This window comes from Uloborus diversus, chromosome 2, assembly GCF_026930045.1.
Source record: "Uloborus diversus isolate 005 chromosome 2, Udiv.v.3.1, whole genome shotgun sequence".
Classification (NCBI taxonomy): Eukaryota; Metazoa; Arthropoda; class Arachnida; order Araneae; family Uloboridae; genus Uloborus; species Uloborus diversus.
Genome location: NC_072732.1, coordinates 14043839 through 14069517, shown reverse-complemented (window position 1 = coordinate 14069517; position 25679 = coordinate 14043839). Strand labels below are relative to the sequence as shown.

Sequence of the window (25679 nt, the reverse complement as noted above, 5' to 3'; positions counted from 1 at the left end):
CTAGCTGGGCCCAGAGCTTGTTGCTGGTCGTCACTTTTGTATTTGTAGGTATATATCCTGTACATCCTTCCATTGCTCTCTGGACGGAAATACAATGTTATAATTGGCATTAAAGCTGAATTGTTTTAACATCCAGTCTGAAGGCATCATAAAGTAAGGATGCTTACTAGTCTTTGCACAGTTTATCGTACAGATACAGGTAATGAGGGGGCTTCCAGAGACCCATGAGCTTGAAGCGGCATGCACACAGAATCACCTCCAGTTCTACTTGCTTATGTAGTGGAAGGAGTAGTTCTCATGGCACTAGTGTTTGCAATAGTGGCCATCCTTTGTACTTTGGTGAGGTAACCCTCAGCCATTACGGTGCAGGTTTTACCCCACCAGGCAACTGCCCCATACATAACCGTAGGAACAATTACTCTAGTATAAGCACAATGAGCGATTTTTGGAGAAAAATCCCAATTATTACCAATGTCACGCCTGCAAGACCAAAAGATCCTCTTGGCCTTATCGGTAATGAGCTTAAGGTGAGGATTCCATGTCAAAGTTTTGTCAAAGATCACACCCAGGTGCTTGACCTCACTAGAGTACGCAAGAGGAGTCATATTGCTTAACGAAATAAATGAAAAATTTCACAGTGGCCAGGTACCCACTGGAGAACCAGGCGTTTCATTTTTAAAGTCAACTTGCATAAAAAATGTAGACACCCGTAGATTTCAATTCAAAGGGGAGGGGGGGGGGGGCTTGAAGAGCTGATGGCCTGAATTACAACTTGAGAATCAGAAAAGACTACTCTGTCCTCAAAGATCAACAGGTATTTTGGAGCAATTTGGCATTCTTAAGTCAGCATTAGAAATCAGTAAAAAATCCTACTGGTCCCTTGGACCAGTCAACGTGAATATGTACTGATCCTCAAACACCACTGGTCCGCTTTAAATTAAACACTAAATATGTTTGTACCAAAAAGTTACTTACGCTTTATGAAGATTACATTTATTAAGTTTTAGCTCATTGATAAAGACTTAAATTACTGTGCTGCAAATCAAGTTCAAAATGGTAAACATAATATTAAATAACAATGCAAAACAGATAAGAAACAAAGTATAAGACATTTTTTTCTGATGAAGATTTTTTAATACACTTAAATGTTTCAAAATTTAAATTTTTTAATGGGAAATTGGCAATAAACATTTAAATCTGCAATCTTAAACAGCCAAGTATGCAGTCTGAAAACCAATTTAATTAAACAATACTTAAAATAGGCTACCAAAAATTTGTGAACTTAATTTAACCATTTTTACTTTGTTTCAGGACGTTATCCCCCCCCCCCCCCCCAAGTGTGAGTAAAATGTAAATGTGCTTTAAAATTAGATACAACTTTTGAAAATAAAATGAACTGTAAAAAAAGTCAACAAACGGTTTGACTAATAAATAGCTAAACATTGGCTAGGCTAATGCTTTTGGATTATTTCTAGCAGAGTGATCAAAAATAGCCAGCGGTTGGTGGTCCCATGGACCATTGATTATTTTTTTATGGTGGTCCGAGGCAGGCTTCACTGGTCTGGGACCAGTGGACCAGCAGTAATTTCTGTGATATAAAAAAAGTTTCTCATAAGAACATGGTTATAACGTCCTGATTTGAAGCCTTATAACTATAATTAATTTTTGCATTTTGATGCAGATTTTTGTTATTACCATACAGAGATTAATAACTTTCGGATTCAGATTAATAACTTTCCACCGATACCAAATTTGTGAGAAAAAGATTTATTTAAAATTTTGCCATTTTTTCCCCTTTCCTGTAGAACTGCCCAATTATAATAACTGACATAACAAGTCAAGTTTTGAACAGGCAACAAAAATAACAAATAGAAATCCTTAACCAATTCACATCATTTTCTGATATTAGTCTTACTAGATTTGTTGGATTCCCTAATTTCTGGATTCTAATGCTTATCCCAAACACCTTAATCAACATTTTAGATCAATTTAGTTTTTCACATACAGCCTAATAAAAACTAATGTTAACTTTAAAGAATGCTAACAGTTTGAATCAATTCAGGTGCAACAGGATTGCAATCTTTAAACGAATTAACTGGATAAAGTGGCACGTTTACACAACGGAAAGTTAAATAAGGTTCAAACTAATAGTAAGAATAAAATAATCAATGTCCAAGCAGTGAAATTGCAAAATAAATTAAAATGAGCGAGTGTAGAAAAAGAACTAGTAAAACTGCAAAAAGCATACCATAAATTACTAACCTGACTATAAAGGTCTTTACACTGATCTGTAACACTTTCTTTCTCTGCAAATGATGCTGTGGGGATAGTAGTATTTAATGTATGTACAATATTATCATCAATCTTCCTCATTATTCGTAATGTTTCCTGCAAGAGAAGAACAATCATTACATTTTTAAAAAATCTTTCTTGTTCTTATTCTTTTCTGCTCTGCAAAATTTACTTAACACCAGTGACTTAGCGAGAAAAAATCATTGGGGGGAGGGGGGTAACTTTTTCTGAAGTTTAAAGTAAAGCTATGCCCTCGAGTTTATATAGCTATACATACACACACACGCATATATATATATATATATATATATATATATATATATATATATATATATATATATATATATATATATATATATATATATATATATATATATATATATATATATATATATATATATATATATAGGATTAAGCAAACAGAATTACAAATATTAGACAAATTATAAATAACAAATGATGATAAAAAGGAAAAATGCAAACAGCTATTAAGTAGGAATAGAAAAAGAGTGAATCCAGAGCTTATCAGCCGTGGAGGATTCATTAATTATGGTCAAAAGACCAAAATTTTAACTATAAACTAGAAGAGAATGTTTAAGCTCCAGTACATGTAATATAGAGTAACAATGGGCAAACGCACCACTTGCTAAACTAAAAACAATAAACTAGAGCTCAAACCTAAAACTAAAAGCTAAGTTTTTCACTTTTATTATTATTATTATTATATATATATATATATATATATATATATATATATTACTTTTTATGAATTAAACAACAAAGGACATTATAAACGAATTATCTTCATTGAAAATACCTTGATCAATACTGCCGTCATAAGAAAGAAAGCCCTCATCACACGAAATCTTCTCTTTTTCAGTGCTCCTTCCAATGCGCTCCTGAGGAGGGTTCGCAAAAAAAAATTTCGGGACCATGGGGGGGGGGGGGGGTTTAACCTCCCCCCTCCCAATGGATACGCCGCTGCTTCACACATTTACAAACAGCAAAGAACACCTTATGCAGGCATTTTTCAATTTTAAAAGACACTAGGTTATTTTCTACACTAAAAGATAACATATGAACATTTTTATTACTTATTTGGTAAAATATAAAAATACTTTAAAAACCCAAAGTCTTGCATTTAAAACTCCGTAAGCATTTCTTTACCAAATGAAAATTAGGGGGGAAGGGGGCAGATTTCAAGTTTGCCTAGGTAAGGGTAGAAGCATAGAAATGGAATGCACCTTGGCTATGCTTCCAGGGACTGATTTACGGCAGGGCATTCGGGGCCCAGGGCACCAAATTTCTGTCATCAAATTTTTTTAGGGACCAGTGTTCGGGGCCTCTAACTAAAGGAAACAAAAAAATTTTGTCATTTGACAATTTTTTTAATTAAATGAAAGCATATCAGCCAATTGTTGTGGAGAACGATCATTTTCGCTATTGAAGAGAATTAAGTGTCTTTTGCATACTCTCATTTTTGATGGTAAATTATCTTTATTAGCTGCATTATTAATAGATGGAATTTTGACCTAAAACTTGATTATGAGGACATTATAGATGAATGTACTACGAGAAAACAAAGGAAAAAATAAGTAAAGAATCATTGATGCGCAGAGAGCACATTATGATTTACCTTTACCATTTGTATCATAGTTTTTCCATCTGCAACTGTAAAAAAATTTTAACATGAAAACCATAAATTTATTTTAAATTTATATTAAATGATTTTTTTGCAAAACATCTTAATTATTAACTTTTTTTGTATGAAATTGGTATTTTAAAGTTTTCTTTCTATCAAAATAATATCCAACACTTACCATCATATTTTGTGTGTGTGGGGGGGGGGGGGCACCATATTTGTCAGTGCCCGGGGCACCTAGGTGTGTAAATCGGTCCCTGTATGCTTCTACCCTTACCCTTATCCAAGGAGGGCTGTAAGATCAATGCCTGGCCAGTGAAACAGTTAAAGTACTAGCAAATCCAAGGATCATTGGCTTACATTTAAAATATAGCTAAAACGATAACAGTGTAACAAGGATTTTTCAATACTGCAAATGGAACAACTTCACAGCAGGGTTTAAGTTATGTTCAATAGTTCTTTAGCATAAAAGCTAAAATTGTGGGACAAGTTTTAGCAAAATGCTAAAGTGTTACAAATTCGCATATCTTTCTAAATGTCTCAGTGTTTCCATCTCCAGTTCAAAATAAAATTCTTATTTCATCTCTATGGCATACTTAAAGAAATAAGTACAGCAGCTATTTTTTTTAACGTAAAATAAAAAAAAACTACATATTTGGGTTTTAGAACCTTGCACTCTCTTCCTCCTAATAATGCAGTTATTGAGGGTTAGTTACTATCTATGCTATTGAGAAGGGCATAATGCCGGAAGACTAAGTATTGGTGACCTAATAGTAATTTAAAAATCTTAGCTTAAGATTAAAAAAAGATTAAGTTGACTATCGTCATGCTGCTTCCTCTCTTGGATTATACATTGTTTCTCTCTCTCTTTTTTAACTATTTATTTTTTGTTTGAGCAAAACCGCGAAAATGCTTTACTTTGTTTGCGCAATTGAGACAGTGTTTTCGCATTTTGCGAAAAATGCGACCGTAGCAGAAACCCTGACCCTTACCCTTATCCAAGGAGGGCTGTAAGATCAATGCCTAGCCAGTGAAACAGTTAAAGTACTAGTAAATCCAAGGATCATTGGCTTACATTTAAAATATAGCTAAAACGATAACAGTGTAACAAGGATTTTTAAATACTGCAAACGGAACAACTTCACAGCGTGCCGCAAACGGTCCACGGGCCGCAGGTGGAAGTTCACTGGCCTGAATGCAGTTTTGTAGCACTGAGAAGCAAAGGGATGTAAGTGGACATTTTAAAGTTTCAAATAAAACACGTTCAAAGTTCAGATCCTAGGTAGGCGTTTCATTTTTTTTCTAACTCATACACACATCCATAGCCGTGTCCAAGGGGAGGGTTTTAGGGGTTAAACCCCTCTCATTGGGGAAAAAATAATCAACCAAAAGAAAATTTATAACTGACTTTTATAGCTGTAATGTGAAAGTTTGTGTGCAACGCTTCAAAAAACCCTTTTTCTCTGTAGTTTTTCTGTTAGAGCTTTACCAGCTGAAATAACATCTTGGAAAAACTATTATGGCTAAACCACTGAATGATTTGTCAACACAAAGCATTCACAGCGTTAATATTGCTTTAAAAGGTTATGATGAATGCGGTATATGTTGCAGCTATAAAGATGCATTGATTGTATTTAGTAATGTAATTTGCATCTACCATAAGCTCTTTCTTGTTTAGTTTATTAAGCATTATTCCAGAATATGAAACCTAATGTATGTGCTACATTATAAAAAAATCTGTGGGCAGTTTTTAATACTAATTGCTATATACTGCGTAATAAACATAAATAGGTTTGATTTAAAAAGAAACAAACAAGGTTAGATTGAAAAGAAGATGTAAAATGAAGGAATACTGCTGCTATTTGCGCAGCCAAAAATATTCTTCTGGGGTGGGGGTGGGGGATGATACAGTAGTCCTTACAGGTCTATAAATGCCATGCTGGGATTAGTAATCTTTACTAATACAGTCCACGCTCATTATAACGACCACCCATTATAAAGACCGTCCCATTATAACGACCAGTGGTAGAAGTCCCAACTTTGTTCCTATAAACTCTATGTTAATTTGCTTTCGTTATAACGACCGTTCTGTATCGTCTAATCCAATACAGCGACCGAATCAGCGGACGCTATTTCTTGTGTTCTTTCCAATAAAACAAATTTGTAGCTTAAAATGACATTGATTATTGTTTACGGACATCTGCCTGAAGTTTTCAATGTCAAATCCAACTTTAAGAGGGGGTGGGGGGAGGAGATTACCATTTACCACAGCTAGCACAGAAAAAATAATGGGAGGAAAAATCGAGAAAATTCCAGATTCCTAAGAAAAGGGAGTTGACAGATGTATTGGTAGTTTGGTGTTTGAATCTAGTATTTTTAAAGATTTGGGGTTCTCGAGGGACTTTTAAATGTTTCTTTGGAAAGCAAGAGAAACACAATTTATCACCTATATCTGAAACATAAAATAATGTTTTGCAAAAATCACATCTGCTGAAAAGGCTGACCTCTGTTTCTGGTTTTATTTTCAGAAATTATTGTGGTAGTAGTAGTAGTAGCAGATCTGAAAGAGTGTAACATTTTCCTCCCTATATTTTCTACTTTAGAACTTGCTTAATATTCTGTCATAATATTTTGCACACTACTTTTCTAAAAATTCCTATGATAAAAAACATTTGGGCATTTACTTGAGCATGCATAATGACAGTGTACATTTTTTAAATTTATACCTCTTATAACGACCACTCGTTATAAAGACCTTTTTCTCTGGGACGGAGATGGTCGTTATATCGAGCGTCGACTGTAATAAAGCTGAATGTCTCTCTGTCCGGAGGATGTCTGGATGTCTGTAGGATGTCTGTGACGCGCATAGCGCCTAAACCGTTCGGCCGATCTTCATGAAATTTGGCACAAAGTTAGTATGTAGCATGGGGGTGTGCACCTCGAAGCGATTTTTCGAAAATTCGATGTGGTTCTTTTTTTATTCCAATTTTAAGAAAAAAACTATCATAAATTACGAAATTATCATAACGTGGAACTGTAACGTCGGTACAAGCCAATTGGCGAGAAAATTCACCATACATTATTTGTAAATATACAAGCGAACCAAAAGACCTTTAATTTTTCTATTACGGGCGAAGCCGTGCGGGTGCCACTAGTTATGATATAATATGACTGTTGTTTTTCTCACCCTATGTTGGCGGAGAATACAATTTAAAATTTTTTCGAATTTTATTTAAAGATCTTTTATAAAGAAACTAGCTGTACCCGCACGGCTTTGCTCGTTTAAAATATAGCTAAAACGATAACAGTGTAACAAGGATTTTTCAATACTGCAAACGGAACAACTTCACAGCGTGCCGCAAACGGTCCACGGGCCGCAGGTGGAAGTTCACTGGCCTGAATGCAGTTTTGTAGCACTGAGAAGCAAAGGGATTTAAGTGGACATCTTAAAGTTTCAAATAAAACACGTTCAAAGTTCAGATCCTAGGTAGGCGTTTGCTGCATTTTTTTTCTAACTCATACACACATCCATAGCCGTGTCCAAGGGGAGGGTTTTAGGGGTTAAACCCCTCTCATTGGGGAAAAAATAATCAACCAAAAGAAAATTTATAACTGACTTTTATAGCTGTAATGTGAAAGTTTGTGTTCAACGCTTCAAAAAACCCTTTTTCTCTGTAGTTTTTCTGTAATGTTAGAGCTTTACCAGCTGAAATAACATTTTGGAAAAACTATTATGGCTAAACCACTGAATGATTTGTCAACACAAAGCATTAACAGCGTTAATATTGCTTTAAAAGGTTATGATGAATGCGGTATATGTTGCAGCTATAAAGATGCATTGATTGTATTTAGTAATGTAATTTGCATCTACCATAAGCTCTTTCTTGTTTAGTTTATTAAGCATTATTCCAGAATATGAAACCTAATGTATGTGCTACATTATAAAAAAATCTGTGGGCAGTTTTTAATACTAATTGCTATATACTGCGTAATAAACATAAATAGGTTTGATTTAAAAAGAAACAAACAAGGTTAGATTGAAAAGAAGATGTAAAATGAAGGAATACTGCTGCTATTTGCGCAGCCAAAAATATTCTTCTGGGGTGGGGGTGGGGGATGATACAGTAGTCCTTACAGGTCTATAAATGCCATGCTGGGATTAGTAATCTTTACTAATACAGTCCACGCTCATTATAACGACCACCCATTATAAAGACCGTCCCATTATAACGACCAGTGGTAGAAGTCCCAACTTTGTTCCTATAAACTCTATGTTAATTTGCTTTCGTTATAACGACCGTTCTGTATCGTCTAATCCAATACAGCGACCGAATCAGCGGACGCTATTTCTTGTGTTCTTTCCAATAAAACAAATTTGTAGCTTAAAATGACATTGATTATTGTTTACGGACATCTGCCTGAAGTTTTCAATGTCAAATCCAACTTTAAGAGGGGGTGGGGGGAGGAGATTACCATTTACCACAGCTAGCACAGAAAAAATAATGGGAGGAAAAATCGAGAAAATTCCAGATTCCTAAGAAAAGGGAGTTGACAGATGTATTGGTAGTTTGGTGTTTGAATCTAGTATTTTTAAAGATTTGGGGTTCTCGAGGGACTTTTAAATGTTTCTTTGGAAAGCAAGAGAAACACAATTTATCACCTATATCTGAAACATAAAATAATGTTTTGCAAAAATCACATCTGCTGAAAAGGCTGACCTCTGTTTCTGGTTTTATTTTCAGAAATTATTGTGGTAGTAGTAGTAGTAGCAGATCTGAAAGAGTGTAACATTTTCCTCCCTATATTTTCTACTTTAGAACTTGCTTAATATTCTGTCATAATATTTTGCACACTACTTTTCTAAAAATTCCTATGATAAAAAACATTTGGGCATTTACTTGAGCATGCATAATGACAGTGTACATTTTTTAAATTTATACCTCTTATAACGACCACTCGTTATAAAGACCTTTTTCTCTGGGACGGAGATGGTCGTTATATCGAGCGTCGACTGTAATAAAGCTGAATGTCTCTCTGTCCGGAGGATGTCTGGATGTCTGTAGGATGTCTGTGACGCGCATAGCGCCTAAACCGTTCGGCCGATCTTCATGAAATTTGGCACAAAGTTAGTATGTAGCATGGGGGTGTGCACCTCGAAGCGATTTTTCGAAAATTCGATGTGGTTCTTTTTTTATTCCAATTTTAAGAAAAAAACTATCATAAATTACGAAATTATCATAACGTGGAACTGTAACGTCGGTACAAGCCAATTGGCGAGAAAATTCACCATACATTATTTGTAAATATACAAGCGAACCAAAAGACCTTTAATTTTTCTATTACGGGCGAAGCCGTGCGGGTGCCACTAGTTATGATATAATATGACTGTTGTTTTTCTCACCCTATGTTGGCGGAGAATACAATTTAAAATTTTTTCGAATTTTATTTAAAGATCTTTTATAAAGAAACTAGCTGTACCCGCACGGCTTTGCTCGTTTAAAATATAGCTAAAACGATAACAGTGTAACAAGGATTTTTCAATACTGCAAACGGAACAACTTCACAGCGTGCCGCAAACGGTCCACGGGCCGCAGGTGGAAGTTCACTGGCCTGAATGCAGTTTTGTAGCACTGAGAAGCAAAGGGATTTAAGTGGACATCTTAAAGTTTCAAATAAAACACGTTCAAAGTTCAGATCCTAGGTAGGCGTTTGCTGCATTTTTTTTCTAACTCATACACACATCCATAGCCGTGTCCAAGGGGAGGGTTTTAGGGGTTAAACCCCTCTCATTGGGGAAAAAATAATCAACCAAAAGAAAATTTATAACTGACTTTTATAGCTGTAATGTGAAAGTTTGTGTTCAACGCTTCAAAAAACCCTTTTTCTCTGTAGTTTTTCTGTAATGTTAGAGCTTTACCAGCTGAAATAACATTTTGGAAAAACTATTATGGCTAAACCACTGAATGATTTGTCAACACAAAGCATTAACAGCGTTAATATTGCTTTAAAAGGTTATGATGAATGCGGTATATGTTGCAGCTATAAAGATGCATTGATTGTATTTAGTAATGTAATTTGCATCTACCATAAGCTCTTTCTTGTTTAGTTTATTAAGCATTATTCCAGAATATGAAACCTAATGTATGTGTTACATTATAAAAAAATCTGTGGCCAGTTTTTAATACTAATTGCTATACACTGCGTAATAAACATAAATAGGTTTGATTTAAAAAGAAACAAACAAGGTTAGATTGAAAAGAAGATGTAAAATGAAGGAATACTGCTGCTATTTGCGCAGCCAAAAATATTCTTCTGGGGCGGGGGTGGGGGATGGTACAGTAGTCCTTACAGGTCTATAAATGCCATGCTGGGATTAGTAATCTTTACTAATAATAAAGCAGAAAGTCTCTCTGTCCGGAGGATGTCTGGATGTATGTAGGATGTCCGTAGGATGTCTGTGACGCGCATAGCGCTTAAACCGTTCAGCCGATTTTCATGAAATTTGGCACAAAGTTAGTATGTAGCATGGGGGTGTGCACCTCGAAGCGATTTTTCGAAAATTCGATGTGGTTCTTTTTTTATTCCAATTTTAAGAAAAAAACTATCATAAATTACGAAATTATCGTAACGTGGAACAGTAACATGGGCACAAGCCAATTGGCGAGATACGAAATTATCATAACGTGGAACCGTAATGTCGGTACAAGCCAACTGGCGAGAAAATTCACCATACATTATTTGTAAATATACAGGCGAACCAAAAGACCTTTTGATTTTTCTATTACGGGCACAGCCGTGAGGGTACCACTAGTAACTTAATAAAAAGTTAGATTATTCAATAATATATAGACATTTTTTAAAGTGTACAAAGACTTTTGTGAGATAAAATTTCCGGCACTTTTTGGTTTTTGATTTTTAAAAAATTAGGTTTTAATATTTGTAAAAAAAATTTTATGTAGTTTTGTTGAAAAATGATCATCTTCTTTACTAATAATGAAGAGGAAAGTCTCTCTGTCCGGAGGATGTCTGGATGTCTGTAGGATGTCTGTGACATGCATAGCGCCTAAACCGTTCGGCCGATTTTCATGAAATTTGGCACAAAGTTAGTATGTAGCATGAGGGTGTGCACCTCGAAGCGATTTTTCGAAAATTCGATGTGGTTCTTTTTCTATTCCAATTTTAAGAAAAAAAACTATGATAAATTACGAAATTATCATAACGTGGAATCGTAACATGGGCACAAGCCAATTGGCGAGATACGAAATTATCATAACGTAGAACTGTAACGTCGGTACAAGCCAATTGGCGAGAAAATTCGCCATACATTATTTGTAAATATACAAGCGAACCAAAAGACCTTTAATTTTTCTATTACGGGCGAAGCCGTGCGGGTGCCACTAGTTTAACATAAACCCAAAGCTGGTAGTGAATTGAACTCTTACTCCCCCACCCCGCTTTAAAACCCGTCTCTTTATGAAAACCTAGACACGGGCCTGCACACATCAGAGCTACTAGTACCATCTCTTGCAATAAAACAGAGGAGAGGTTCTCCTACTATTTGTACTGATCGCCTCCAAATTTTTAACTTTGGCTCTTACATCCCTTTGCTTCTCTCTGCCTCAATTTATGGTCATAAAAACAAAAGCCAAGAGTTATTCTCTCTCTCATTTTAGGGCCAAAGTTTTAGCTACGTGCTTCTTCTCAACTGGCAACCCTGGTAATACCTTTTATTGGTTCTGTACAGAGATAAAAATGTTTATTTCTCATCTACAGCAATATTTACCTAAAATACACCGCAAGCTCAGTTATTCCATCCGAGGACTGCAGTTTCATGATTTTTAGCACTCATCAGTACGGAATAGGAATCACATGAGCTGGAGGCGAAAAATCATGGCCTCCAGCTCATGTGATTCCTATTCTGGGCTGATGAGTGCTAAAAAGCACGAAACTACAGTCCTCGGATGGAATAACTGAGCTGGCGGTGTATTTAAGTATTTCTGCCTTGGCCCTGGCTTTAGGGCGGTAACTTACTACAAAAAACAGCAATATTTATCCAATATTTAAGACAACTGGTAATTTGTAGTTATGTAGTTAATGTTAGTTATATAACTAGTAATATAATTCAGAAATACAAATTTCTAAAACGAAGCGGCTTCAAATATAGTTACTTAAAAAATAAATTAATAAAATAACTTGTTTTTTTTTTCAAAGACAGCTGATGATAGCAATCAATCAAATCGTGCCGGTAGCAACTAATTCAAGGACCCTAATTTCTTAGCCCTTACTTTAAACGCATTTTTATCAGTTTACATAAGTAATCATACAATTTACAGAAATATTATGGAAAAGATTGAAATTTCACAGCATTATTGTGACAACTTACTTTAAAAGCAGATATATCATCACAGGCCATGTCCATACTGGGCGCCGCCATCTTGTGTGCTGCTCTCCTAGCATTTCACGTAGCATAAAGTTATAACCAAATAGAAATTTAAAAAGTAGCATAAAAGAATTTATAAAATTAAATTAATTTTTAATTTATCACGTTACAACTCTTCGGACGGGTAAATTTTTTTTTACTCAATCATAATCGGTCCTGCGTTAGGGTTACCGATTAGCAATTTTGCTAGTGGTGATCAAGAATCCTGAAAGATATTTGTAAATTTGTGAAACCTAGGTATGTTAATTATTTTTCTGTGTTTACTGTTTTGTTAAAGAGTTTAGCTTTCAGTCAAGGTTAAAAAGATTTCAGGTTGTTACCTCTACATTTATGCTCATTGATTTTTGAGAGAATTCTGAACTTGTAACGTGATTGCGACGAAGTTTGTTTACGTGAAATTTTGTTAGTATTTTATTTTATCGCTTCTAAATACATTATTAAATCGCCCTTTAGTTCAATTAGTTTGCAACAAACAGTGTTTTCCTAATTACGCAGTGCTTTGTGTGTCACGTGTCAAATTCAGAAAATTGCGGCATTACTTTTTGCTTCATAGAGATTTTTGTAAGAAATAATGATTCATTATGTTTCATAGTTTTAACTTTTCAAAAAACTTTAAACAGTGACTTGCTCACTTGTTTGACTTTTTTTTTTTTTTGATTGAAAACTCCGCGGAAAGTATTCGGAGCATTTATTTAGCAAAGCAATTTTTATCGTCAAATGGTGTTTCGAGATGACTACTCTATACATCGCATTAAAAATGATTTTAAAGTCAGAAAATATTTCATTTTTGTTTCCTAGATTAAACTTGTTTAGTTATGTCCTTCGCGAATTTTCTTTTTTTTTCAACTGAAATATTTTTGTCAACTCCGCTTGTACACGATTGCTGGTATGAAAAATTTTTCATTTTACCTGCAACATTGTAATTCGTTTCCCCTCCTCCTTGCTGTTTTACATAATTGCCTCTTCATCGTTTCAAAATTCCTTATATTATCCTTATTTTCTGATGCAAAGCTTCTTAAAATTAAATGCACTTTTGAGATGGTTTAGATTTCTCTTCAAGTGATTTGCAATTGCTGCAATGCAATAAATTTAAAAAAAAAAAAAAAAAAAAAAAGAAACAAGCATGAACATTGTGTGACAAGTTGCTAATATTGGGAGATTACTCAAAACAAAAACAGCCTGTTTTCTGCCGAAAAGTAGTTTTAAAAGGTTTTTAACAGGGAATTCACACTAGCTCAGCCTGGTCAGCCTTCTGGTGGGAAGGATCATAACAGCCCTTAGATGTATTGTGAAATTTCTATTATAATAGGAATGGGGGCATTCCACGGTATTTTTGACATTATGTAGAGTCCGTATCATGACCTTTTTTTGCCATAACTTTTTAATTTACCGTTTGATTTGCAAATTATTTTAATTTGAGCTGGTGTGTTGGTAGGAAAAGATCAAAATAAAATAATATGCTAATCAAACAGTAAATTAAAAAGTTATGGCAAAAAAGGTCACGTTACGGACTCTACATAAATGTCAAAAATACCTTGGAATGCCCCAATGACAATATTGTGTTGAAATAAAATGGTTCTTGTGGATGTGGGGAAGGATTGGCCCCAAACCCAGGGCCATAACCCAACCTTTACTGTTTTATCAAACACTTTTCTTGTGAAGTTTATATTATAAATAAAATTTGATTTCATTCATATATATTCTACTGATTTTTGTTACATTAAGGGCATTAATATGAGTAAATGTGATAGATGACATATTAAATGAAGAAATAACAATCTTGTGTGCACAACTTCACCCTGGTTAAGTATTCAATGTCTTTTTAATGCCTCAAAAAAATAGAGGTGTATACTCACTCACGCACATTCCCAGCAATCTAGTAATTGATATTTTTTGACACTTGTTAAACTAAAGTTAGGCACTTATAAATTCTAAAAAAAAAAACTTGCATTGTTTTCTAAAATATTGTTAGTGATATAACAATAATGAAAATAAATACTGCTGACAAAACACTCAGATTGCAGAAAAATTGATTTAAAAAATATAAATATTTCCCATCTTTAATGGATATGATACAGCAGATAAATATAAGTTTTTCATTTTATTGGTTATCTAGCTTAGATTGGTAAACTTTTCTTGTTTTGTCATTTGTTTATTTTTATCAAAATCTTTGTTTTCCAAAGGGGTAATTCCACATCAAATCAACCAATAGCCAAAACCTCATGTCTTCGGATTTTGCTGTTTTTTGGCTCAAATGGAGTATTAGCACAACAGCGAAAATATACCAAGTTTTGGATTTTTTTGATCATTTGTTGTTGAGTTATAAATTTTTAAAGTTTTGACGAAGTCACGAATTTTGCATTACTGAGTAATCTTAAAAATGCCATAATTAAAAATCTATTTTACTTAAAGAGCTGAAACTGGTACTGTTTTGTTCAGTATTTAATGAGGTTTTATAAAATATGTGATATGACCTAGGTACTCTACCTTTTATTTTTTTAAATTTTTTTTATGAAAAAATTTTGAAATTTCAAAAAAACTCAAAATCGAAATTTTAAATTTTTTTGAAAAATATTTATTTTATTTAGTCTTATTTTTGTAACATTTATGCAAAATTTCATGATGGCATTTTTGTGGTATCATAAGGAAAAAAAATACTCATTCACATATTCTTCATTCACGTAACAATTCATTCTAGCTTGACCAGATTCATCACCCAAGTGTGTGTGGGGGTGGGGGGGGCGTGGTGAATAAGGTGCCATTAAGATATTTAAGGGGGTGTTTTTTTAATAGAGTCTTTTGTTCTCTGTGAATGGGGTTTCATTCCATGGGTGGGGGTAATGGGATCGCCACCCCAGAGTTGATAACTTTATGTATTATTATTATTTTTGTAATTTGTAAAGTTTACTCATTTATTTCTTAAGTAGTTGAGAATTATCAGAATTAAGACATGATTAATTGTAGTTAACCAGGAATGAAAACTTGTGAAATATTTTTTCATCCTTAAGCATAATTTGTGTAAGTGGAAATGATTTTGCAGTATCTACAAATGAATCACAAGTCTGATATATATTAAATACTATAAAACCAAAAGATGAACAAATATTTTGTTTAAAGCTAAATAAAGTTGTAGATCATGTAATAATTACCTTACGTATCAATGACAACACTCATACTAATAGGAAGAATAGGTTTTAAGAAAATCATTTATGTGGTTCATTACAGACTTAATTTCTCCTGGTTTCATACATTTGGCAAAATAATTTCTTTATCTAAACTATTTAAAAAATATTTTAATGAAAACTTCAAATGAAAAGACAAGTTCTGAAGTATTTTCTAACACTAATTTTTTTTTTGACTGTTCAAATCCAAATAATGATCAAAAAAATTTCTTTGAAAGGTGAAAATTTGGCATTAAATTTTACTTTTAAGCGCACAGAGTTTCATGCATATTGTATGTTTCAAAATTTATGCATTTTTTCCCCCCTTGTTCTGACTGTATTGTGGATGAAGCATAGTAATGCCGACAAGTGCGAGGGTGTTAGAGCCATTTATGCCTTCAAAGTACTCTAAGGTTTCTTTAGTTATTTTTTTCTCTCATTATTTAAAAATTATTTAGAGTTAAGATTCATATATACTACCAATCCGTGATGCATGATGTATCTCTATAAATTTTAAGTAACCAAGCAAGCAAATTAAGTAGTAGGATGAAGTTTTGGCTGAAATATGCTTTTTGGGATATTTTCAAATGTAAAAGATGGTAGGGGGAGGGGGAGAATAATGACAGTAATCTAGTTGGGTTTTGCTCCATGTAATGTTTAAAAACTTAGTTTGTCTGCTTTGTGCATTTATGTACCTAAGTTGCATTAATTGGAAACATGGGGAGGGGGAGAATTGGAATACTTGCAGCATATTAAAAAAATAATAATAGTTTTGATAATTTTTTTAATTTGGTCTTTATCTCTAAAGCTTTGCTGGTAACTTTGCATGAATTGAATTTTGCATTTTACAATAAAATGAAAATGCATGAAAACATTTGTGTGTGTGTGTGGGGGGGGGGGGAGATTTGGCTGTACAAAAAAAAAAGCATTTTGGTTTAAACCAAATAACCCTATGTATTTATATATATAGGATAAAAGCACAGTAAATTTGTTATTAAAATAGTGCTTAAAAAAGGTTCAGTAAATCAATTTTTTAAATGAAAAATTTCAAAATTTAATTAATTATTTTTTCAATTAATAAACTTTTTCATCAAAAAAATTGCTTGTACTTGTTGTTGTAAATGCTTGTAATTGCAAAGTACTTGTTTTTTCATGCAATAGCTATGGTTTATACTTGAATTACTCTTAAACAGATAAGGTGTTTTTTATAACTAGAATTTAAGCAACTGTTGAAAGAGGAAATATTTTTTTTCTGCATGATACCAAAAGAATGCCATCTTGAAATTTTGAGTAAATGTTGCTAACAGAAGGCTAAGTAACATCTATTTTTTTCAAGAAAATTAAAAATTTTGATTTTGAATTTTTACAAATTAAAATATAACTTTTTTATTAAAAAACATTTTTTTAGCAACTAAGCTTTGCTATATATTTTTGAAAACCTTATAAAAGACTGAACAAAACAGCACCAATTGTTGACTTCTAAGTCAAATAGTACTCTAATAACAGCCCTCTTAAGTTTTTAATCAACGCAAAATTTAGGACTCCTCCAAAATTTAAAAAACGCATAACTTTGCAAAGAATTGTTGAAAAAATTTGAAACTTCAGTTTTTTCATCCTGAAGGTAAGTATAATAAACAGACAAAAAATCATAACAATCCAAAACATTGACCTTCAAAATTTATTTTTTATTGGTTGATTTGATATGGAATGACCCAAAGTAATCACATTGAGCTGGCTGAGACGATTGCATTTTAAAGATAATAGAATACATTTTCAAGAATGATAGTACAGTAAAACCCCTCCTAATGGACACCCCTCTTTTGCGGACAATTTTTAATTCCCTGATACCAAGGCAAGTAATATTAATAAACCCACCTGTCCTACGGACACCCCTCAAATGCGGACAATAATTTTGTTTTGCTACTGTCCGAACTTGGAGTTTTACTGAAAATGAAAGTGCGAGAAACCATGATCACACAAAAAAACATAATAATTTCATGCATGTGTTCAGATATTTTTTGGAATTTTTTTTTTCAATGTAAAAAAATTCCTAGTAATTTACGTATTTATTTACAACAGCATTTTAGATGTTTCTTAATGCCTTCATACAATGCGTTCAACTTAATAATATTCAATGTAAATTTTGCTATTGTGCCTGCATTCTAATTTTTAGCTTAAAATTTATGTAACATTTTTCACTAAATTCTCTTGACATGACCTTGACTTTTCAGATCAGGATGTCTGCTCATCGATTTCGGTACAAAAATGCTGGGTTAGATGCTCAAGAACTGAGAAGGAGAAGAGAAGAAGAAGGTGTTCAGTTAAGGAAACAAAAGAGAGAAACTGAAGTAGATAAATTTACTTTTTTTAAACCTATACACATTTTAATAATGAAAGTAATAGATTTTCTACATTATAATTTTCCATTTCTCTCCTATCAGTATTGTGTGCATTGAATTAGTTCCAATTTGAATGTTAAAGATTTGGCATAGTATGGTTAACAAAAAATAATATAAAACGTAAAAATGTTTAAAAAAGAAATTTTTGCTATTGTGATTAATTTTTAATTTAATGAATAAAAGTATTTTGAATAGTGTTTTATTTTAATGTATGAGTTAAATAGGGAAGTTTTCGATTTTTCAATTTTACTTTTATATGATGGAGTAACATGTATGAACATCACAGGTGAAAAAATTTTTGCGATACAATTAGTAGTTTTTTTTAAATTAATTTTTAAAGTTCTAGCGCCTGTGACGTCAGATGGCATAGGAAGTGACGACATGCGCCTTCCGGTAGGGGAGAAGCGGAAAGTCACGCATTCGACTTCGAAGACGAAACGTAAAAGGCTTATCTCCTGGCATTTAACTCCTCGCGTTTCTGGAACATTAAAAACCTCTCATCCTCTCGGAAATATTCGAATATCCTCATTGATGTTACATGAGGAAGATTATTTCGATTGTGCTTTAACGAATCCGGTCTCCATAGTGTGTTCAAAAGGATTATTGAATTTCTAAAAAATAAAAATATCAGCGCGCTCAAAATGTCCGTAGCGAAAACAAGGGATCTTCGGCGGAAGGCTGCCCATTCGCGCCCTGTGACGTAGGCTAGTGACGTTTCAGAAGCGCGCACTTTTGCGCGTGGATTTTTAAAAATTCGTTAAAAATCAACCATGGTGTTTTAAAATTCGGCGATGGTGAATTTTTTAGTTTTGAGGGTCAATTAACAATATCCAATAGCCAAAATATGAACATTTAATAGGTTGCAACTTCCCTATTGAGGCAGTGAGAAGCAAAGGGATGTAACTGGCAAAAAAAAAAAAAGAGATAACCAGTATAAATAATAGGGGAACCTCTCCTCTGTCTTGAGGCAAAAGATAGTGCTAGTAGCCCTGGTAAGTGCTGCTGTACAGCATGATTTAGAAAAAAAATTCCATGAAAACCTACCAAAAATGTTATCTTTAAAGTCATTTTACTCAGAACTTGAAAATGTTCACTCACACCCCTTTGCTTCTCACTGCCTCAATTTGAATCTATATTCATTTTTTTTTTCCAATAAGTGATGATATAATGTAATATTTTTACATATAATGGAATTTAAAAACGAAACAAATTTTATTTTCGTCCAGATAAAATACAACAGGGTAGTTTTGTACACAAAAGATCAGTGCAGTAGAAGATCTTTATCTTTGGTGGAAAGAACAAATTAGGCAATATATGAAGTTTAAAAAGTTTTCGTTCAAAATATCGGACCGCTAATCGGTTGGAGTTGGCTTCGCTGACTGATCGACTGGATTACAGTAACATGGTGGCTTGGTGACTTTGGCTATAAACAATAAAGTTGTGTGATCATTTGTTTACATTTTAAAGCTACTGTTAATGTAATTTACTGTATTTTTTATTTATTTGGCGAAATATTTCAAATTGCAAGTAATTGTTTTTTGTTTTTAAAGAGTTTTTAGTCATTTTAGTTGAAAAATGTTTATTTTACATCAGGGGGTGAGGGGGGTGAGTGATTTTCGCTCATTCAGATAACTGTTTTTACCTTTATCATTTTTCTAAACGATATCCTTTCGATTGTTTTATTCTTTTTCATATGGGGGATGTTGCTACAGGATTTCCTGTTTGTTCTAGATGGGTAGTTAAATTTTTACACTTAATATCTGAGGACGCTTTTTATCTTTTGAGTGTGGCTGAAGGGACAAACCATCAAGGACAGGAGAAAAAATAGTTAATAAAACAACTGCTCAGTGAGCATTAGATAAATCAAGTTGTAATAAATATACGCATTCTGACACCATAGCAGCTTAAAACTTTTTTTTTTCAACAGAACTGTTCAAACACTTAATAATTTATTGAGATTTTTTAACTTTTCAATTTACAAAGTCTGAACAGAACAACGTCTATCGGGTCCTCTAGTATATATATGTATAGTTGAATAATACTCATTTTACATTTTTAAAGAAGTATTTCTTTTTTAAACTTTTAGTTGTATAAAAGACGCAATCTGAACTCTCCTGGCGAAAATGGTCAGGATGGAGAAGTGTCCAGTTCCATGATGCAAGATGATTGTCCTTCTCAAACACCACAGGTATGCAATTTTTTCTTCTTAAACCTCTTTCTTTTTTTGGGGGGGGGGGGGATCCTTTATTTAAATAAAGTTATTGACCATTTTCAGTATTTATGCCGTGCAGGTTTTAGATTTAAAGTCAATTATCAGTCTAATATTAACATTTGATATCTAATAGTTTTTCTTTGAAATTTCCACTTGTGCTTGTGTTATGATTGTGTTTAAAACAGGCTTCGAAAATATTGTGATATTTTCGAAAATATCCGATATTTTGATATATACATACTTGCCAACTCTACTCTTTTTAATGGGAGACTCCCGTTTTTTGCTTCCATCACCCGATTTCCCGTTTTTTAAGATTTTCTCTCGGTTTTGCAGTTTTTTCAGTCAATCATCAAAAAGTTTCACTTTCTTCACAGTAGATGGCGCCTTTTTCTATTCTACCAATGTCAGAGAATAAGAATTTTTCCAAGTAATAACTCATTTAGTAAAAAATAGTTTTTTGGAAGCTTTTCTCATTGTATGTTCAACGAAGCACGTGCTTTGCCGAAAATTGCAGCCGATTTCAATCTTTTTGCATCTTGAAAATATTTCAATTATTTTGAAAGAGTGAAGTTATTTTAACATGTGCTACCCTATACCTACTTATTTTATATTTTATTTTCATTATATATTGATTTTTTTTTTCGGATTTTAGAAATTAAGTTTTTTGTAGCTACTTTTATGGTGGAGACTGGGGAATGTACGAAACTTTAAGCAAATTCCCACCTTATTATTTTGTTTTTCCTTTTCAGTTTATTTTTCGCTACTACCAATTAGCTTACATCTGCAAAAAATCCCCATTTCACTTTAAATTTAGTATTTATGTTATTAAAAAGCATAATTTAATCATTCTGTTGTGAAGATATGTCGCTAGTGAATCACCTATATGCCTCTAGTGGAATCTCCTGTTTTTTTTCTTCTTCGAAGGTTGGCAAGTATGTATATATCTGATATTTTCAATCAGCACAAACTGAAGTCTTTAAAATAATAAATGCATCCTCAAATCACTATTTTTTTTCTCATACTGTTTTTACAATATGTAGACTTAAAATTACATTTCTTTCATTATTTATATCTAATATTTCATTCAACATTTTTATCAATTTTAATTGAGTTAATTTAGCTTTAGCTGTTTTACTCTTTTTTCTTCTGTTAGCTACTTTTACAGTTATACGATTCAGACATAAAAAATATGCATTAGTCAGCGCACAGTCATAAGACACTTTCTTTTTTTCTGACTAATGTTTAATTGTTAATTAGGCACTTGTAATATGAATTAAAATTGTTACATTACTAATACTTTTACGGAAATGAAATAAAAAAGGAATATTATATTACTTTGTTATATTAATGATGTATTAATGCATCATAAAAATATAGTACATTTTGGTTATTTTGAATAGTAAATGAACAATATTACTGTGGTTGACATAATTTTTATGTTGAAAATACCATAGTTGAAAAAATAAGTATTGAAAATATCATGATATTTTCAAAATAAATATTGGATATATATTGTGATATATATCACGATGTATATTGGCCGATATATATATATATATCGGCAAACCCTGGTTTAAAACTTGAACTCTCTTTCTCCTCATTTCAAGTTTTTGCTCGTAAATTGCCCCCGAGACTTTTAGCCCAGCAACATGCAGTACTGTTCGAATTAATTGGGACAAAGCTATTTTTGCAGACTTCCAGCAGGTCCCATTAATCTGTTATATCTGTCTTAATTTGATCTGGATGTCAGTTTTGATTGCTTAGAACTGGTTTAGATGAAAATTATGATTATTGAACAAATCTTCAGATTCTTTCTCCGAGAAGGGAAAGTTACATTTTGCATTCGTTCATTTTAGTATGCTATTTAGAAAATAACTCCTAGGAAGTTAGTAAAGAAAAGAGAGATAATTGTACTTAATAGTCACGCATCTATAGCTGTAAAAAATACTACTGTGATTGATATTAGAAAATCGATCATCTCCGGGAGTCTGAAGAAATGTATTATAACTGAATCATTTCCTCCTCGAAGAAAGGGCAAATGTGAAGAAGAAAAAAAAAACCTCTTAAATGGAATCAGTTCCTCTTCTAAAATAGCATTATTAGACCTACAAGAACTAGTCAATACCGTATGAGGTATTTATTGCCTGTTGATATTGATTACTCAGGAGAAAAACAGCTATCCAAATGCTTAAAATTTCATAAATAATTATTACCATTTTGACTTATTACAGAGTATTTAAGATAGTTTAATCATCATTTGTTAGATTCATGAAATACACTGCCAGCTCAATCATTCCAGCCGAGGACTGCAGTTTCGTGCTTATTAGCACTCATCAGCCCGGCATAGGAAGTGAATGAGCTGGAGGTGGAGAACCTCTTAAGGAAGCCAAGAGTGCCAAACTAACTGGTAACTAATATAGAATTAGCACAGACCAGATGAGTGACCGAAGCAATGGTTCGGTTCAACCAGCTCGGTCACTTCTTATGCCGGGCTGATGAGTGCTAATAAGAACGAAACTGCAGTCCTTGGCTGGAATGACTAAGCTGGCAGTGTATTTCATGTATTTCTGCCTTAGTCCTGGCTATAGGGCGGTAACTTACTGAAAATGCCTTGCCTTCAATCTTAGAGTTGAAACATGGAAGCAGATTTCAGGACAGATTAGAGTCATTAAAATTTGGCATTTTTAATAACTTATTCATTAATGGCTGGAGAAATGTTTTTACATTTTTGCAAAGAAAAAAGTACTAAAAGCAAGGAAGTTTTAATTTTAAAGGGGAGGGACTCAAGCCCCCCCCCCTGCCCCCTATATGGGCGCCCTTAAATACATATGAATTTCATTTTTTTAAACAGAAATATATTCTTTAAGTTTCTTAAGTTTCAATCTATTTGAAAAATTAGCCAATGAGTTCTTTGTTCACAAAGCACCAAAGATTATCCAAATTATCCCAAAAGACGTTCAACCTTTTATTTTGAAAAAGTGATTTTTGTTAAATTTTCAACATTTTTTTCCTTGGTAGAATTGATATTGTTTTTTTACTTAATTAAAATTTTATTTAAACATTTCAATATCACATTAAGACATTGTAGACCGGTCACCGGAATTGTCCCGCTTTTCTCAGCGAGCATCACTAGGTGTCATTGTGCAATGTACGCTGGTAATTTTCCCACCATCTCTTATATTATTTTTTCTTAAATTTCTTATTGGTTAAGGTCCATAGACTTAAAACCCTCCTAACAATTTCACGTTTGTTACATCAGGAATGTGTTACTCATTCATATTTCATTGGTCTACATTCTGTGAATAATATTGATGTACTAATTCTGTTCTGTGAATGTATGACAGTTTTAGTGAGAAAAATGGCTAATATTTCTTTGGTGTGCAGGAAAATTAAATGATCTTACAGCTAGTTCTAACAAAAAATTAGTATTTTCATGTGGGATACTGAACATTAAAAACTTTTAAAATAAACACTAGCATCGGAATGTAAATTTTGTTAATTTTTAAATACATTTTGTGCCAGAATTATTAAAATTTTTAAATTTGCTAGAGTGGAAATACATTTTTTCGGATGTGAAAAATCATGTTTTGTGCCTGCTCTTTGGCGCTGATCTGTTGTGCTGTTCACCCATAATATCCCTTCAGTTGACCAGCTCTAATCTGATGTTGATTATACAACATTAAAGATTAACAATATAAAAATTAATTTTTTGTTTGTTTAGGTTGGTATCACGCAGGAAATTGTTGCTGCTTTATACAATGATGATGTCCAACAGCAGTTATTTGCTACACAAAAATTTAGGAAATTATTATCTCAAGGTAAGTTGTTTATATGTTTGTGGAATATTTTTCATTTCTCAATAGTGGATCCCCTAATAAATGTTGTTTAATTTCATTAATATCTTTTCATTTTGGGTAAGTGTGCTAAATGTGTAATTTTCTATCTTGTCATTCCTCATCTCTCCATGCTTTTGTCATTCCCCATCAATTTATATTCATGTATTCAAACTAAATATGTTTTGTTTATTAATCAAGTCGCAGATGGAGATCAGGAACATAAACCTTATATTTTCCCTCGGACATTAACACTAGAAAGACGGCGTTTTGAGTATACCTAGAAAGACTAGCAGCGGTCACTTTGACCGCCATACTGAAAAGATTAGAAATTTCCTCCTTTCGGGATTTTTAACCATAGAAAAGATTTGTTTTAATGTGTCAGAATTTGATTTAACAATTTAATCGTAATATAGTCTGCAAATAAGTCTCAGATAGCTTTTTTTTAATTTTATGTTCGATCAAGTCAAATACATGCTTTACACAATTGGCATTGAGAAAGAACAAATTTGTGCAAAAAAGAGGAAATTTTCTTAGCATGTAATAACTAACAAGTACTATAATCAACCATGCATAAGTTTGGTGTAAAAATATCTAAATAACGCAAGATACCGTACATTACTATCTTTTACAGTATTTCGAAATACTTATGTTATCAGGTCAGCTGTATATAGCCATTAACAGTTTTTTTTTTTTTTTTTTGGCAATTAGTGGTAGATTTATTTCCGCATAGTTTAATTTCACACAATTTTAATCTTTTTCCTGAGGTAGATACTTATTTACATGCAGCAAAATTGATCAGTGGAGGTGACTAGGAGGAAATTAGAGAAATATTTGATTTTTATGTTTTTGAAATTTTCCCCTTTTTTTCGGCGTCGGGCCCTTTTTCCCTTTTCTTTCACTGCTTTTTATATATTGATCATCAGTTTGTATTAGTGAGGTTTCTTTGGATTCTAACTCAGAAGAACAATCCTTTTCTGCAAATCTAGGCCCCGGAAAATATTTGTAATAATCTCATGAAAGCAAACTATTATCATCGCTAGGAATATATTTCTCTTCAGATAAGTCAGACTGTTCATTCGAACCATAATCTGTTTTAAATAAATCTGCAGCAGTTTCAGAAATTAATGCTCCTAAAAGTTTTGCTTGTCAATGGTTCTTCTCGACATCATGAAGATAATTATGTGACTGAGCACTTCATTATCATCAAAGAAAATAAACGTCAATGCTTCAAGCAAAGCACATGCTTTGGTGCACAAAAGAATTCCAGCAAACATTTTTGGAATTTACCAGTTTATATTTACTTCTTTTTAGACTCAAAGTAATTTAACGTGTCCAATCACATGCTTTTCAAATTTACCTTTCTCAACTTTGCCCCCTGTGCAGATAGCAGAAAACTGAAACCATGCAACCAGCAGATGTTTTGCATTTTCGTAACAGTTCAAAGAATCAAACCTGACCAGCAGGTACTACTCAAGCTCAAAAGAACATTACTCACCCTGGCAACTAACAATAGTCCATAGTACACACAACTGATAAGAGAAAAAAGAAGAAAACGGATGCATAAAGAAAGGTTCACTTAGCGGTCAAAATGACCGTAGTCAGTCTTTCTAGGTATAAACATTTATAGCAACTATAATGATAATCCTAAAGAAAAAAAAATATACTGTTGTAAGATCTTAATAAATAGTTAGGAAAAG

At 32.9% G+C, this 25679-nt stretch overlaps 1 protein-coding gene across 1 annotated transcript in view; it reads left to right on the top strand.

The window, feature by feature from the left end:
* The first annotated feature begins 12540 nt into the window (after positions 1-12540).
* LOC129216870 (importin subunit alpha-7-like) overlaps positions 12541-25679 on the top strand; it is a 46757-nt gene continuing 33618 nt past the window's right edge. The window contains exons 1-4 of the mRNA XM_054851085.1: positions 12541-12611; positions 17767-17883; positions 20021-20122; positions 23868-23964. Coding sequence (XP_054707060.1) covers positions 17773-17883; positions 20021-20122; positions 23868-23964 — 310 coding nt within the window. The 5' untranslated portion in view covers positions 12541-12611; positions 17767-17772. The remainder of the gene's footprint in view (positions 12612-17766; positions 17884-20020; positions 20123-23867; positions 23965-25679) is intronic.